The sequence below is a fragment of the Maylandia zebra genome, linkage group LG18, assembly GCF_041146795.1.
Source record: "Maylandia zebra isolate NMK-2024a linkage group LG18, Mzebra_GT3a, whole genome shotgun sequence".
Lineage (NCBI taxonomy): Eukaryota > Metazoa > Chordata > Actinopteri > Cichliformes > Cichlidae > Maylandia > Maylandia zebra.
The window spans coordinates 37,965,794-37,982,867 of NC_135184.1; the positions used below are offsets into that span (position 1 = coordinate 37,965,794).

The 17,074-nt window shown below is 42.0% G+C and overlaps 2 protein-coding genes across 2 annotated transcripts in view; both read right to left on the reverse strand.

Moving 5' to 3' along the window:
• The window catches only part of cntnap2b (contactin associated protein 2b), a 46,995-nt gene extending 45,636 nt beyond the window's left edge, over positions 1-1,359 (reverse strand). The window contains exon 1 of the mRNA XM_014411252.3: positions 911-1,359. Within this exon, the coding sequence (XP_014266738.3) occupies positions 911-992 (82 nt within the window). The 5' untranslated portion in view covers positions 993-1,359. The remainder of the gene's footprint in view (positions 1-910) is intronic.
• A 6,277-nt stretch (positions 1,360-7,636) lies between these two features.
• ccr12a (chemokine (C-C motif) receptor 12a) lies at positions 7,637-14,133 on the reverse strand. Its single transcript, XM_004572950.5, has 2 exons — positions 14,009-14,133; positions 7,637-10,618 (listed from the first exon to the last, which is right to left on the reverse strand). Exon 2 carries the CDS (start codon positions 10,602-10,604, stop codon positions 9,522-9,524), a length of 1,083 nt encoding a protein of 360 aa, XP_004573007.1. The 5' UTR covers positions 10,605-10,618; positions 14,009-14,133; the 3' UTR covers positions 7,637-9,521.
• Between the last annotated feature and the right edge of the window lie 2,941 nt (positions 14,134-17,074).

Genomic DNA, 17,074 nt, shown 5'->3' on the forward strand with positions numbered 1-17,074 from the left:
AATTTTAAAAAGCTCTGATGCCCATGGTTTTTGGGTTGGGTCTGCTACTGGTCTCAAGTGTAGATAAATGGGAAGGTTGTATGAGGAAGAGTGTTTGGCTGAAAAACCTGTGCCAAACCAAACATTTGACTGATTACGTCACATGAATACGTTAAACAGATTAATAAGATTATCCAAGTTACCAGAACCAGTCAAAAACAAGACAAAAGTCAAAAAGCCCGTGGATCATGTTGGCATTTAGAGTTTTCTCAACTTTTTCTTTATTGTCCTGTGTGCATTCATGATGCCTTTCTTCCCTCCTCCATATGTGCTTATATGTCCCTAATACATGTGATTAGTTCTACCTGCTTTATACTGTGTGGTCTTTGGGGGTCTCCCGATGCTCCTCTTTTCCCTTTCCCATCACTGCCCAGCCAGTCACCGGCCGCAGCAGATGGCTGCCCTTCCCTCAGCCTCATTCTGTCGGAGATCTCTTCCTGTTGAAGGGCTCTATGTGACTGCTGGGGCTCTTACCTTTTGCATCAGCAGCTCCATGAACAGAACAGCTGCTGTGATCTAAATAAATACAAGCTACACTGAGACTCCTGCTATTTATAGCTCCATCTGTGGAGCATGCATGGATATATTACACAGTCACAGATGGTGTGTATTGGTCATGCTATTATTCTGATGTGTTGTTGAGATTCTGTCTAGAAGTCCACGGTGGACCGAGACACGAGTGTGTCTCCACGCAGAGCTGCTATTTCTACTGAAGCCCAATCCTTTTACACGTTAGACAGAAATATTGGTACGAGCGTAATTTTCATATGAATGAATGTTTCCAAATTAACCTCGGTTGCTACGGTAGTGTGTGTGTGTGTGTGTGTGTGTGTGTGTGTGCGTGCGTGCGCGCGCGCGACAGCCTACTTACGGGATGCTGAGGATGCAGCGCTGGAGTTGCTGATGATGTTACAAAAGACGGGCAGCAGTAACAAAGCGCTCCGATGAAACATGTTATCCGCACGGTGAACGAGACGAGCACAGACAACAAAGCAGGTGCAGGCGGGATCCCGTGCCGCGTTCCCTCCGCTGGGCTGTCTGTTGTTCCAGCGACACACAGCCGAGACGCGGTTTTCCTTTATTAGCAGCCAGGAGCAATGGTTGTCCGCCCACTGCGTCGTGTACGTCTTTGCTTTCTCTCCTGTCCCATCAATCTGCCCAGCGGCACCCCAGCTGACTTCAAACGACACCCTCCGGTACCAGCCTGTGAGCGGGACGCGACTGTGCTGCGGGCCGGGCCTCGGGCTCCAGGTGCGTGGTCAGACAGTGCGATGGAGGAGCAATCAATACACCGCAGGAGCAATCGATACACCCCCACTCTCCACAATACTTGGTACGGTCTGATATGTACAACAATACAGGGTTCTTTGAAAGGAGGGGGGACAGAGGGGTAACAGAAGGGTCCGCACGCGTCCCGGAGGGAAAACACAAGAGAGGTGGCACAAAGCACAGAAAGGCCTGGAACAAAATATCATCTTCAGTTTATTTTTAACATAAAAACATGGAAATCAGCCTCCACGACAGACTCACACCACAAATTCAGACTAAAAGATACATTAAACACACAAAAACAAAAGGCCTGAATTAATATATAGAAATGGTTCGGAGTAAAAACAGGCCAGTTTACACCATAGCATACTAAAGACAGTGCGCTCACACCACAGATGTGTCCCTGCTCCTGTAAAGAGCAAAGAAATAAACATAATGAAATATTCTTTAGAAATGATCACAAAGCAGCTCTTAATGAGGCTTCAAGGATAAATGAATGATGACAACTTCTTTGTCTTATAGTCAAATTTCAGGACTTCATGAAATCCTTTTTACAATGTAAGCGCATTTTTGGGTGACTTCACTTCATGATCAAAATCAATAAACAAACAAAAAACAGTGTAAAAAGTATTTACACTCAGGTTACTCTCACAAAAACAAGATTTAGACGGAGCTTAATGATGGTACACTTTAAGACACTGTAATCCTTGGCAATGTAACTAAATGACACATTTTCAGGTGTAATGTAGTTATTTTTATGTAACATTATTAACATTGTAACTATTTATATATCATTAAATAAATAATAATTAAACATAAATAGTTACTAAACCCACTTCTGTTAGTGTTTGTTTCTTTAAGGAAGAACAGGAGAGTGATTATCTTTTAAAAGATTTCATTTGTTTCAGCAGTTGAAGTTTCAGCGCTGGATCAACGGTCTGCTCTACACAAAGGATGACCCTGCAATACACTTTTATACCACAACAAGAACAAGTCTGATTATGACTGTGTTCTTCTACGATGTGGCCGGTCGTGCCATCCTGCGAGTGGATCTTCTCCTGCACTTCATCCTCGTCTGACCTCGTCTGCATCTGCTCCTTTTTTGGAAAAAAATAGACAAAGAAAAAACACCTCCCTAACCTAACCTCGCTATATTAATATTATCTAGCAATTCTCAGCCTGTTGTTCTCTGCTTATTATCCAAGTCCGGGACATTCTGTTCGGACTCTCTTGGCACAGAGAAATATCGCCCTGACTTTAACTAGTTATGAAGTTTAAGCATGTTTGCAATTCCCTCTGCAGCTCAACATGTCAGTCTCAATATTCAACTCAATCATTGTGCTGAATTGATGCTGAATTGATGACACAGAGTTAATAAGCAAAGTTCCAATGTGTATATAAAAATCACAAAAAAAACTTTGCTAAATCATTTCATTCCTAACACACCGTCAGTCAGTTTCTATTCAGTGTGAAATCCAAACATAAGCCATCTTGAAGTATTTTACATAGTAAGGTTATATATTAATCTAAGGTTGCTATAGAGAGAAACCTAATGATTACATTCAAACAAGCGCTTAGCAACAGTGGGAAGGAAAAGCCCCTTCTCTGTTCCTCATGTTCCTTTTTATTCCCCTTTTTCGGTGGATTTCACAGTTTTTGTGTCTCTAACACTTCACAAAATGCTTGTTACCACTTTAATTTCACTTCCCATTGTCTCCCCAGCTGTGACCTGCTGAAAAGAAAACATGGCACCTGAAGACGGCACACTGAAGGAAACGTGGTGAACCAGTCACAGGGCCATGGGCAGTAAAGGCTCATTGATGCATGCGAGGAGCGAGGGCTGGCCTGTGTGGTTTGAGCCAACAAACGAGCTACTATAGCTCAAATTGCCAAAAAGTTAAAGCTGGTTCTTATAGAAAGGTGTCCCAGCACACCGTGCACTGCAGAGCTGCTCCAGACCAACCAGGTTGACTATGTTGACCTCTGTCCACCACCAAAAGCACCAACAATGTAAAAGTGAGCATCAGAACTGGACCTCAGAGCAATGAAAGAAGTCGGTCTGGTCGGATTGCTTTTTACACTGCATCGATGGCCAGGTGTGTGTATGTCGCTTACCTGGGAACAACTGGCACCAGGATTCACTATGGGAAGAAGGCACGCTGGCAGAGGCAGTGTGATGCTTTTGGCAAACCTTGGGCCCGTCCCTGGGGTAAATGGTAAATGGACCGGCTCTTATATGCACTACTCTACCTGAGCACTCAAAGCACTTTATGCCTCATTCACTCATTCATACAAGCTCCTTTTTCCATAGTTTTTTCCTAGGTATTCTCACATTCATACTGCATTGGAGATTAACTTGAAGTTAGTATCTTGCCCAAAGATATTTGGCACGCACGCTGGGATCGACTCACCATCCTCTGGTTAGTAGATGACCTGCTTTACCTCCTGAGCTACAGCCATCCCCCTGGTGGCTGGGTCTAACTGAGTCCATGCATCAACGGGTCAGGGCTGTTTTTTGGGGGGAGACCAACACAATCTAAGGCAGGTGATGATAATGTTATGCCTGATTGGTGTATATTTACTGTATAGTTAGCAGAAAGGTCAGGTGATGCATTAAATAATGATATCATCATCATCTGTGAACTGACATAATGATCACTTCCTTTGCTAGCTACTCTTGACCAACTATAAGCGACTGAGCAGCCCAAAACATAACTAAATCCACCTGCTGAAACCAACCAATAAACAAACCTCAACAAGGGACCCCAGACCAAAACATGAGCAAAACGAGTCAAAAAAGCCTAACTTTGAAGGTCCAACGTAACAAAACAGTTCTAGAGGTCAACCTGGAGGTTGGCAGCACAAAAGCCGGTAATCTAACTGTTCGGGAGATCAACCTGAAGGTCGGCCACACAGCCATTAAATATTCCTTATTTCAGGAGGTCGACCCCTGAGGAGTCCATGGCAGAACAGTTCAGGGCGCCAACCTCTGAGCCAGCGGCGACAATGGAGCAGTTGAGGATGTGGAAGATGGCGGTGACAGAGTTCAAGAGGCCATCCATGACACTGAAGATGCCCAGCCGCTGGCCTGGAAAGTGGCCGGTGACGGTGAGGTACTAGATGTGGATGTGCGGGCTGAGCAGGACCAGACGAGGCAGGATCAGACGGTGGTGTGGCAACCACAGGCGAGGTAGCTGGACCAGATGGCAGCGTGGCAGTTGCAAGCGATGGAGCAGGTGGTGGTACTGCAGGTGACACTGATGGCTGGATGGACTCCTCGGAACCTACAACAGAGACAGACGGCTGAAGCGACCCCTCAGGACCTCCAGCGGAGACAGAAGATGGTTGGACGGGCACCTCGGATCCTCTAGCTGGAACGGATGGCTGGAGTGTTTCTCCAGAACCTCCAGTGGAAACATGAGGAGGCTGGATGAGCTCAGCTGATTTCATAACTGACGCAAGTAGTTGCTGGCTGGCTCCTCGTCTGTTCTTTCTATCTAAAATATAACAGCACACTGGAGTAAACTCTCTATCATCTCACACTTCTGTTTTATCAGTTTTCTGTTTGACGTTTATTCAGCTGTGTAAAAACTATAACTTTAATCTCAGCCAAACCGATTTACTGACGAACAAATAAAACACTGAAAAAAGCCAAACGATAACATTTTTAAGTTATCTAAGTGACTTATATATCATGTTTAACCTGAGTAGCGAAAGATCACGGGGGTTTGAAAATGATGTGTCGGGAGTTTGCTGTTCTCGCCGGCTCTAGTGAGCCTTGAACTACCGGTCAGCTATCGAGCTGGTGGGTAACAGACGTCTCCGAAAACATCGGAGCGCTTTTGCAAATATGTGATGTCTTGATAAACCGAGCAGATATTTGAAGTTTACACAGCTACTTTCTATAGTTGCAAACAGAGTTGCAGAATGGTACTGAGAAAGTCACTGTCCATCGGGGGTAGCCCCTCCCACAACCAGGGAAAGACTGACACACATCTGGTGTACTAACCCTTCCCATTCCTCCTTTCCGGAGCTATGCAGTCGATAGTGATTCCACAGCTTGAATAATTTCTCTTTCCTGTGTCACTGGGTCCGGCATGGTCAGGTCCTACTGGCACGATCTGTACTGGCAGACTGTGTGGAGGGAGGAAGGGGACCCAAAAGCAAACACTGAGGAAGACTGTGCTAAGGTTGCAAAACAAAAGCGAGCCTTATTTGGGCTGATTCATGAACTACAAAACCAAAAAGTGAGAACTAAGACCAGACTATGACTTTATAACTTTGACTGTGATTCTAACTGTGACTTAAACTGAGAAGTAAACTATGATTTTAACTGTGACTATGACACTAACTATGACTGTGACTGCATGGGGGGAGCGTAAGTAGGCAACCTGACAACTAACAGTAAGAGACACAAGAAGTGAACACACATGGGGAATCAGCTGACACAATTGACCATAATGACACCACAGGGCAAGTGTAAACAAAGCACATAGAACATGGAAACAAGACTTTTGAAACAAACAGGAAACATGTCGAGACGCAGACATGCCATGAACTTGACAACAAGAACCACACAGGCATCAAACATGAACCAGGGAGACTTAGTACAGGGGGAGATGATATATAAGGATCTAAAAACCAAAGGACTAAAACGCCAACCTGGACATCGTAGAGATTTACTAGATAAGCTAAACTGAAACTAGAACACAAATGAATAACAAAATACAGTGAAACTCAAAAACGCTGCGGTCCCAGTACTGTGACACTCTGCTGGTTTGAGATCAGCTGACTGACCTGCATTGAGAAACTCTTTCAGTTTTGCTTTGTGATTTGGGTTATTATTCATTTGCACTGTAACATGCTGTCTGATCAGATTTGCAGCATTTGGTGTGCACCTCAGAATTCAGTAGGCTGGTTTCACTGGCAGCTATACATGCCCGTGCCATAACACTGCCTCTAAACTCGTTGACAGATGATGAGATATGCTTTGGCCATTTCCAGTCATCGGGATACAACTTCATTTTGGTTTCATCTGTGCAGTTTGCAGATGTTTCCTAAGTCTAATCTGGCCTTCCTGTTCTTGAGTGTAACCGGTGGGTCACACCATGCTGTAAACCTTTTCTATTTCCATCTGGTGCCTCTTCATTGTAGGCTCTTACATGATACACAAACCTCTTGTTCTTGACTTGGTTAGATGTTGTGCAGAGGTTTTATTTAATGAATGGAAAATTCTGGAGTCATCCATTGTAGCTGTCCTCCATGGTCATTCAGGGTTTCTGAAGTCGCCGGGTTAGCCAGTGCATAGCTTCCCTGCATCCATGACTTGGTAAACAAGTCATAGTTTAGTATCTTATATGTGAGGTTGGAACTCACTGCAGACCAAGTCTACCTACATACCTGCTCAAAAGCATAGCTCAGGGGCTTGTGGCAGTTTACAGTTTTTATTTACAAAGAATCTGTTTAGTACATCTAACTGTTCTTCTTATAACCATTATGAACTACAGTCATAATGGTTATAATTGACAATAGATTATTGACAATAGAACATATTAAACATATCCAATATTTCAGAAAAACCATTTTTGAATTTGATGGCAGGAACACAACTCGAATGTTATACCCTTCATCTAACATCCATGGCCAATTTGGAATTACTAATGAATTGCTGCTGCACAGGGAGAACGTTCAAATGTGGCGGGGCGTGGTCCGTGGCGTGGCTGTGGGGGAGGTTGGCGCACCTGAGCGGAATCAGCACGTCACTCCTCCCCTGCACATAAATGAACTAGGGCCTGTTGTTGTGTTGTTGCTGATGTGGATGTCGAGCTGTGAGCGGAGAGCTGCAGCTGTGGTTTGTACAGCAACCGTGTGTAAAGATGTCCTGAATGGTGAATCGTGGTCGTGTCCTGCCCCCTACCTGTCACACCATCCCAGTATCAATGGGCCCCAGCTGGGTTTTTAGCTACGAACCTTCTTGCTGTAAGTGCTGCAGCATACCAGACCCAACCCAGCTCAGTAGATACGGCGTGCTCAGGGTGATGGCCATCCAGATCCTCAGGCCAGTGTTTATGAAAATGACGAACAATATTTGTAACAACACTGACTCACACTGTACAGATAACCAAGCCTATTTCATCATTTCAGCATGTTGCTGCAATACATAGTTATTTTGTCCTGTTGCATGAGGTGATTCACTAGAAAATGCGTATGTGACAGGAAGCAACAACCAGATGTTCTGTCAGAAAAGGGAACTAATCTGGTCGTTTGCTAAGACTCCCAAAGTGGTAATAAATGTTTCCATAAAAGGACAGACGGCAGTGAGGAAAAGTTTAAATCATCCATACAGTTTATTTAAAAGATACAGATGCATTGCAAACATATACATTATGTTACAATACAAGAACAGTCAATATAAAAACCATCAAATCATAAAGCAGAATACAGAAATATGCAGTAGGTGCAGAAGTAGCCAAAACGTCATCATTCAGTAGCTTTAAACTGTTGAAATGAAACCCCAGTTCCAAAAAGCCTGTGTCAAATCAAATAGTTCATTTTGAATTTGATGTCTCAGTTTAAATGTGCAATGTTTTCTGTATTGTGAATAACATATGGGTTTATAACATAACTACATATCAGCCTGGTAATAATACATGTTTCCAGAAGCATCCTGGGTTGATCTTTTCATTCAGCTTTTTGGCTACATCCACATAACACCTACAAACGATTAATACCAACATCACTTTATCCAGCAAACATAGAGCTGTTAGCTCGCACTTTCTCAAATATATGATCCCACTCTGCTCTGCTGCCTGAAAATCACAAACCAGAGACTGACCAGACAATCAGTTGTTTCATTTCGGCAACACATAATCATAATTCTACAGCATGACTATGGTAGATATAGCTGTAACGTAACACATGAAGTATGCATACCAAAAGTAATTTCATAGCTGTTCTTGAGTATGAGTCTAATACATGTTAACACAAATAGAACATTATTGGATGATTTCAGTTAGGCACTCTTGATTTAAACACGTGACAAACATGAAGCAGGTTTAAAACTTAATCTGACAGAGCGGCGCAGCAGGAGACGAGTGAAGTCAACTAAAGATTGCTTATTATCAGGGAAAACTGATAATAACAAAAACTGATCATCTGTTGAGAGCCGTGTGGAGTGAAGAGTATTAGATTAAAACGTTAGATTGTCCAGTTAAAAAACTTTTCCTTAAACAAAGATTCAGAATATCAAACTTTCACATGCATTATTATAATTATATAATTCAAGGCAACGTGTTTTTAAGTAGCCTAATAATTGTATCAGTGTCTGTAGGTATCAAATAAAAGTACACTTCAATAGTATTTCTACAATGTTTATGTTTAATAAGAGAAGGATTCGTTGCATATTAGGCTACCTATATGATTTCTTTCTAGTATTTACATATGAACACAAAAATGACAACAAAGCAAAGATGGAACCAGCCTTCAAAGCGGTCGCCACAGCACACTGGAAGTTTGACTGCTAATCACGTTTTGGTACCTGTTGCAGTTCAAGTTCTGTCTGCTGAGCTTGGGTTGGCAAAGACTCAGCTTTAAAATCTCTCTGGGTTCTCAGCTAGCGTTGCATTAGCATGCTGTCTGAGCCGATGATTGAGCCAAAGTTGTGTTAGCAGTATAAAGAGTTTTTTTCTGCCCTGGATGCAGTTTGCACTGTGCTACCACGCTGTTATACAAGAAAAATAAATGTTCACATCTCCCAAAGCGCCAGCATTTTCCTCCACTTGCACATGAACTGAAATCAGTTGTTCAAGTAGTAGGAAGAAAAAAAACCATATAAACATGAAACAGATTTTGTTTTTGTATCTGCTTGGTGCACAGATGCCTCTCTGACATCTGTCTGTGAAATGTGCTGTAAAAACCAACTTGTACTTAGACAACTGAAGAACCTTTGTAAGTAACAACATAATTGTAACTAATGTAATTACTGAATTTGCTACAGTAAAATGTTACATTACTGCATCACTGAAAAATGTAATGTAATTACTTTGTAACGCAACACAACGAACACGGGGCCAGACTGGTTTGGTGCTGCAGGGATATAACAAAATGATTGTGGCCATCATCTCTGACCTTTGCCAGTTACATTGGTGACAGATGGCCTAAAGAATGCATCAGTGAGAGACGTTACAACAGTAGACCAACACACATGTGGGTGTTTAGTACTCGTATAAAGAGTGTGGTGTCCGCTGTGACGTTGTCCTGGTGCTCTGGCTATTGAAGCTAATGTGTCTCTTCAAACAAGGAATCTTCTTACCCACCAGCCTCTTGAAGTGGCTCTGAAACTTCTTTCCTAGAAAGGTGTAAAACACAGGACTAATGCAACAATACAAATAGGCAACGTTTCGGGTCACATAAAGTGCATAGTCCAAGCTTTCTGCGCTAGAACACGATTCTTCAATGGAACTGGAGATCTGTATTGCTCGAAGAAGTATGACGATATTATATGGAGTCCAGCAGGCGAAGAATGTGAAGATGATGACAAATATGAGCTTTATGGCACGGCACTTTTCTTTCATGCGGGTGGACATGATGCGTATGGTGATGCTGATGTAGCAGTACATCACCATGAACAGGGGGAGAAGAAAGAAGAGCAGAAATTGCTGGTAGTAACTGAAAAGACGCCAGCGCTTCATGGTGTCCTCTGTGAATCCGGACTCCTCGCACATCAGTCCAGTAACAGCATGCTTCCAGACATTTCGAAGAACCAGCTCTTTCACACTCGCTGCAATACTGATGCACCAAACGATCACAGATGCAATGATAGCATATAGCTTTTTCCTGCTCTTGGCAGCTGCCACTGCATGCACCACTGCTAGGTATCTGTCAAATGTCATAAGTGTAAGGAAGAGGATGGAACTGTAGAAACCAATAAAGTAGGCACTGCTGACCATCTTACATAGGGCATTTCCAAACATCCACTCAGATAGATGGTACGTGGCCCAGAAGGGGAGGCTGGCGGCAAAGAGGATATTGGACAGGACCAAATTCAGGAGGAAGATGTTTGTCACTGTGCTGAGCTTCTCATACTTGTAGATGATGAAGAGGACAAGCCCGTTGCCAAGGTAACTCAAGAGGAAATTGACATAGTAGAAAACTGGGATGAATTTTGCACCAAATTCATTGACACCTTTCTTGTCACAGAGCTGGACAGTTTCACTGACCACGTAGCTTTGGTCAGTCGTCTCTGTGTCGTTAAACAGAGTCATAAAGATACTAAATTGGTCATCTCCATCGTCCATGGCTGCGGTTTACCCTGTGGCACAAGAAACATTAAAGACTCGTTTTAGTCAGGAAAAAAATGCTCATAAAACACAAGAAGGAACATCTGATGAGTTTAGGCACCTTGTCCCTTAGTGTGAGACTGCCAGACAGGGTTCTGCTAAAACATCTCAAAGGATCTCAGGGACAGCATGATATGCCATTATTCCCATAGCTATATAACTAGCTATGACACTATATTTGTGCACTAATGTAAATCAGCGCACAAGTAATCATTCCAATGTAAAATTCACAACAATAATTGGTTTCTCAGGAGCAATGGGCTCCAAAGAAGTTTATTCCAACTTCTCACAGGTTGATGAGATTAGCAAATTACTGCATTCTGCTTTTATTCCTATTTCACAGAGCATCCCAACTTCATGCTATATATTATCAGACACAGTTTGATGGGTACAAAAATGGCCAGGACTATTGAAGATCAATATAAGGCACTCCTTTCAAAGATATAAGGACAGAGTAGCATTATGAAATAACTAACCCAATCTGTCACGGTTCTGGGTCCGTTGGACCCAGCAATTGAGTTTATGTTTTGGTTTACTTTTGCATCATGGATTATTCTTTGTTTCTCTGGTGTTTTGTGTTTCAGTTATCTTGGTGTTTTGGATTGTTTTCTCATTCTCTTGTTGTAGTGATGTTTATTATTAGTGTTTCATGTTTTATTGTGAAAGTCTGTGTCTTAGGTTAGTGTGTGCAGCTTTGTTCCCCCTGTCTCGTTAGCCCTGATCTCCCCCAGCTGTGTCTCCCTTCTGTTGCCCATTCCCTCATTACTACCCTGTGTATTTAAGCCCTGTGTTTTCCCATGCTCGGTGTCGCGTTGTACCCTCAGATTATGCCTGTGTGTTTCTTTGGTTTCTGTAGTCACGTCACTTCACGTTTGGTTTTCATGCCAGCAATAAAGCTGAGGTTCTGATTTACAATTCTGTGTTCGAGTCCTGCACTTGGATCCTCCTCTCCGCCTACCCGCACACAGAGCCCTGACACAATCATTGCATACTCCATCCTGTTGGGTTCATTTGTTTCAAAACGGAGAAGAGAAACTGCTGACTTAAACAAGCCCTGATCCTCTCCACTGGTGTGTAATAGAAATGACTCATTTTCAGCAAAACAGGCTCATTTACATTTGAACTTTAGAGTAGGCTGTTGTATTTGCAATGTAACAATCTGGAATAATGTTACATTAACCAGGCTCATCCCAACACAACGTGATTATTAAAAGTGCTCTTTTGCAAAAACAATAAAATATTTATAAATACCTCACATGTTTAACTTGCCACTGCAGTCCCATCAGATTGCAAACTGAAACTACATTTCTTCCTCTGAATTTTTCTGAATTGGCCATTTGTAACTACTTTTGATTTTCCCTCCACATTTAAAAACTGTTTATTTGCCTTGTTTGGAATCATCAGCACAACCTCACCTGTCTGAATCTACAGTTCAGACACAAATCAGACAAAAAACATAAAATCCGAGTAGAAAAAGTGATATTTTTACTGTAACAACCACAAACATGTTTATTGAATCATATTTCATAACTTTAAATGCAAATATAAATGGTCAATTTTAAAATCCTACGCACAAGTTTTGCAAACAAAGTTATTTGCAGCCATTTACCTTTTTTTAATGACCATTTCAAACTATTTACAGAACAATCAGCTGTTCTTCAATAAGATGCCACAAATTGTTTGTGCCACTACAAAACAATAATTTCTGTCCACTATAAAGGAAACATCACAGCCTGATACCTGCAGGTCTGACAGCAGCAGGTGTGTCACTGCTGTTTCTACCTGGAGACAGCAGCCGCCTCATTGTTCTGACACACAACACAAAACTATCCACAACACCACACACTAACTACACAAGACAACACATTAACTACACGCTCCAAACACGCTAAACGTCACAAATCTCTCACATCTCAAAACTCGCTCTCTCTCTTTTTCTGCTCTCTCTCTCTCTCTCTCTCTCTCCGTCACTCCTCTCCCTAAACAACCAAATGTCATGTCGCCATATCATATTTGATTGGTCGACACGGTGCATTTTTCCACCAACACGAAAGGGCTGGGCTTTTTGCTCATAAGCTGATGAGCTTTGATCGTCAGACTGCGATAACATACCAAAAGAAAAGCGACATGGAGTAATATCACATCTCGTTTCACTGCTGGTGCAGCCCTCAGTTCAACCTGCTGAGTTCAACACTGCATTCAATTCTTATTGCAGGAGAGTTTACTTTAAAACATCGGTACGGTTTACTGTTATTATTAAGAATAGTTAAGGGTTGATTTAAAGTTAAAAGTGTATTAAAAGGGTTATATGCCATGAGTTACAGTCCTGTGCAAAAGTCTTGATCCAGCCCTAATTTTTTTAAATGTTGCTTTCAAAGAGTCATGGTTTGAAATTGTTTTTAAAAAGTGTTCATCAGCAGTGATGTCCAAGCTTTCTGAAGATCCTTCAGAGTTTAGTCGCTGGACATCGGATGTCTTTTCACTCACTTTCAGTCGAGGCTTTGTGCGTCGCTATTTTCAGAGGAAAGTTTACACTGAGTTATGAATCATTCACATATAAAAAGACACAAGATATGAACCGGCGCTCCGTCTACACATAACAGACCATAAAAAAACAATTTTAAATTGTATCTTTAAGCAGTTTGTTACTAGGAACCTGTTGCAAAAACACTTACTTGTGCCCATTACTTTACTTAAATAAAAACACTAAACAGAAACATTTTGCTGTGTATGAGAAAGTGTGTTTGACCAAACCTGCACATATAAATAATCTATTACAATGTTAACTCATAAATCAGTTAATACCTGCACAAGCATGCTTACTGTAAACTTGAATGCTATGATTGTTAAAGGCTCATTATCAGTATCAGTGTATATTATTTTGATCAGATGTTTAGTTATGGAAACAGATGTTTCCATAACACAAGTTCCCATGGAAACATCTGTTTCCACTACGGTTGCCTATTTATTCATAAATAGTTATAAACAATAAGCAATAGAATAAGAAAATATCAACACAACAAGTGTGTGTGTTGAAATACACGTCATCATAAAATGTTAATGATACTTTAAACTATATTTAATAACTGGACCTATTACATAAGCAGTTCAGTTTGTAAGTTTCAATCAGGTTACCGTGACTGTTAATATCAAAACTAAAACTGGTTTTCAGTTTTAAGTACAGCCCTCTGCTTCGTTTGACGTGATGAAAAACCTTCATCTCCCCCCTGCATTTATTCTGCATCTCCAGCTTTGAATATTTAGAGTTAATAAAGAAGTTTTAGTTACATATAAATATTACACCTATTTTTGAAAAAAAATAAAGTCCTTGATTTTAATGTCTTAAAGGCAATCAAACTCACCCGTGGAGAGAGTGCAAAATGGACAACAAGGAACCCAAGAATGCTGAGCCACTGGAAGATTCACGGCAACTGAACGTGTCAGTGATCAGCGAGTGTTTAAAGGGGACGTCTCAGAGCAGACCTGCAGAGGGTAGAGTGTGAGGAGACAAAGGGTGGACTCCAGCAGTCTCCAAACCATCTGTTTCACTTTTAAAGAGACAAAAAGAAGACTGATGCAAACAAGGATTTTTTTTCTTTAGACTTCAGTTGTAACTGTATTTATGTTGGCTTTAAACACTTCTGCCAATAACACACACAAAATCATTTATATGTGTGGAAATTTTTTTAATTATCTATACATCTGAAAGCACGGTTTTAACCTTTAAAAAACTGCCCTAAAGCACAATAGCTAATGAATGGTAAATGGTAAATGGCCTGTATTTATATAGCGCTTTACTAGTCCCTAAGGACCTCAAAGCGCTTTACATATCCAGTCATCCACACACACATTCATACACTGGTGATGGCAGCTACATTGTAGCCACAGCCACCCTGGGGCGCACTGACAGAGGCGAGGCTGCCGGACACTGGCGCCACTGGGCCCTCTGACCACCACCAGTAGGCAACGGGTGAAGTGTCTTGCCCAAGGACACAACGACCGAGACTGTCCAAGCTGGGGCTCGAACCGGCAACCTTCCGATTACAAGGCGAACTCCCAACTCTTGAGCCACGATCGCCCCAATAAGAACAATGTCAGGTTGCAAAGGTGTAAAACTTCTGTGTAATAATGATAGTTGATCATATCTGATACCACTTCCTTTCTTCTTCCTCTTTGCACACATATTTCAGTTTTGGTTCTCTTTCCAACAATAGGAAAGAGAAGTTAAAGGTAACGTCAGTCATAAGATTGCTGCCACTTTGGAAAGAATAATATCCAAACTAAACGAGAGATCTGAAACGAATGCAATTTGTTGTTTTCTTAGGACGTTGTGTGGGGATAAAAGAACCCACGTGATGGGGACAGTCGTGTGTCTATAAAGATGGATAAGCTGAGCAGCTGGAGAATTCACATCTACAATTATATAGTTATAATACCACAGAACTATAAACAGCAGTTTGACAGCCACATCAGACAAAACTGATGGGCCAAGAGGAAGCTTAAGAAAGCTGCTGGTGAAATGATTCAGATTTACACCCCCCCCCTCACACACACACACACACACACACACACACACACACACACACGCACGCACACACACACACACACACACACACACACACACACACACACACACACACACACACGCACACACACACACACACACACACGCACACGCACTTAACAAGAACATATGTGCCTCTTTCCTGGAACTATAAGAAAAAGAAAAGGTGTGAAACAGCTGCTGATTTCCTTGAACAATCATTTCTTTTCATACCTGATATCTGTCCCTGCAGGGACACCACCCATTAGACTGTGTGCAGAAAAACAGACGAATCAAAGTGTTGTTACGGTTGTAGATACAACTGATGTTGAAAAAGATATTGCTTATATTTATAAAATGATTCTGACGACACTGACTGCTGAGACACGTTTCTTTAATTTCAAATGTTTCAATATTATACGTGAAACAATTGAACTACTGGGTAATGTTTAGTACACAGTCCCAACGGTTGATTCTGCTCATCTGGACGTTTTCAGTGTTTAGTCATCATCCAGGTGACTTTTTCAGTCTGAGCTGACTGCAGGTTTCCAACCTTATAAACAGGACATTTGCACAGTGACTGAATGAACAATGGGCTGTGAGGTCAGTTCCTTTAATTAATTCAATTGATAAACATAATAATAATAATAATAATAAAAGCCCACTGATCAATGTCCATGAGTCCCAGTCACAGAGAGTTGGGGAATGGCTGCAATCACAGCATTGTAAGATGGTGACAGATGGACCCTTAGGCCCCCTCCTCGATTCAGAGATGGTCTTTCCCTTTTCACGTAAATGGACTCCTTGACTCCGCCCACAAACCAGCGTTCCTCCCTGTCCAGGATGTTACATCCTCATCATTGAAAGAGTGTCCACTGGCCTGTAGGTGTGCATAGACTGCAGAGTCCTGGCCTGACGAGGTGGCTCTGCTGTGTTGTAGCCAGAGGTTCTTTGGTTTCCCCGATGTATAAATCCTGCCAGTCCTCCTGCACTTACCAGCGTACACTATGATACTCTGTGTCGGGGACCCGATCCTTGGGGTGGACCCGTTTTTTGACACAGCGTGTTTTGTGGTTTAAAAGCTACCTGGATAATTGAGCATGCATCATGAGTACAGAGTCTACCAAAGAAGAGCCCTTCACAGATGAACTCCTCTGAGAGGACAGTCACCATTCAGAGAAAGCTCATTTCCTCCACTCGTATCTGTGATCTCATTCTTTTGGTCACTGCCCACAGCTCATGACCACAGGTTGCTTTTATGCTTGGCTTGCTTTTCACCGTGATGGACCGGCACAGTGGCTGCATCACCCATCCATCTATACATCTCCTGCTCCCCTCACTTGTGAAGAAGACCCCAAGATACTTAAACTCCTCCACCTGGGGCAGCCACTCCACCTGTTTCCGGCCTCAGACTTGGAAGTGCTGATTCTCATTCCTGCCGCCTCACACAAATTGTCCCAGTGCAAGCTGGACATAAAAGTAGAGTTTTCATGTTGTCATATACATCTGCTATAGAATGCTAATATATAATGAGATGTGTGTAATAAGCTGAAGGGGTTACATGAAGAGGATGTGGGATGTATGGAATCTTTGAAGCATCTACACTAAAGTCGAAACAACTCATCGTTCAACTCCGAACAGAGATGAGGTACAACACACACTCAACAGCAAGAGGAAGCCAGGATGTCAGATCATCGTGTCATTTAATTTTAAATATAGAAACAGACCAACTTGTCATTAAACTGAACCCAAATGTGTTTTCCAGACCTGAAATTTTAATATGAAGTTATGAACTTTGTTCTTTTTAATATATTGTTTTCAAACTGTCTTGTCAGTAAGCTTTTGCAGCCAGAGCTCGATAAATGCTCTACAGGCTCCTCTTGTT

What these genes read in the sequence shown, in the direction of transcription:
- ccr12a (XM_004572950.5), bottom strand. Translation starts at nt 10,604, where the DNA reads ATGGACGATGGAGATGACCAATTTAGTATCTTTATGACTCTGTTTAAC.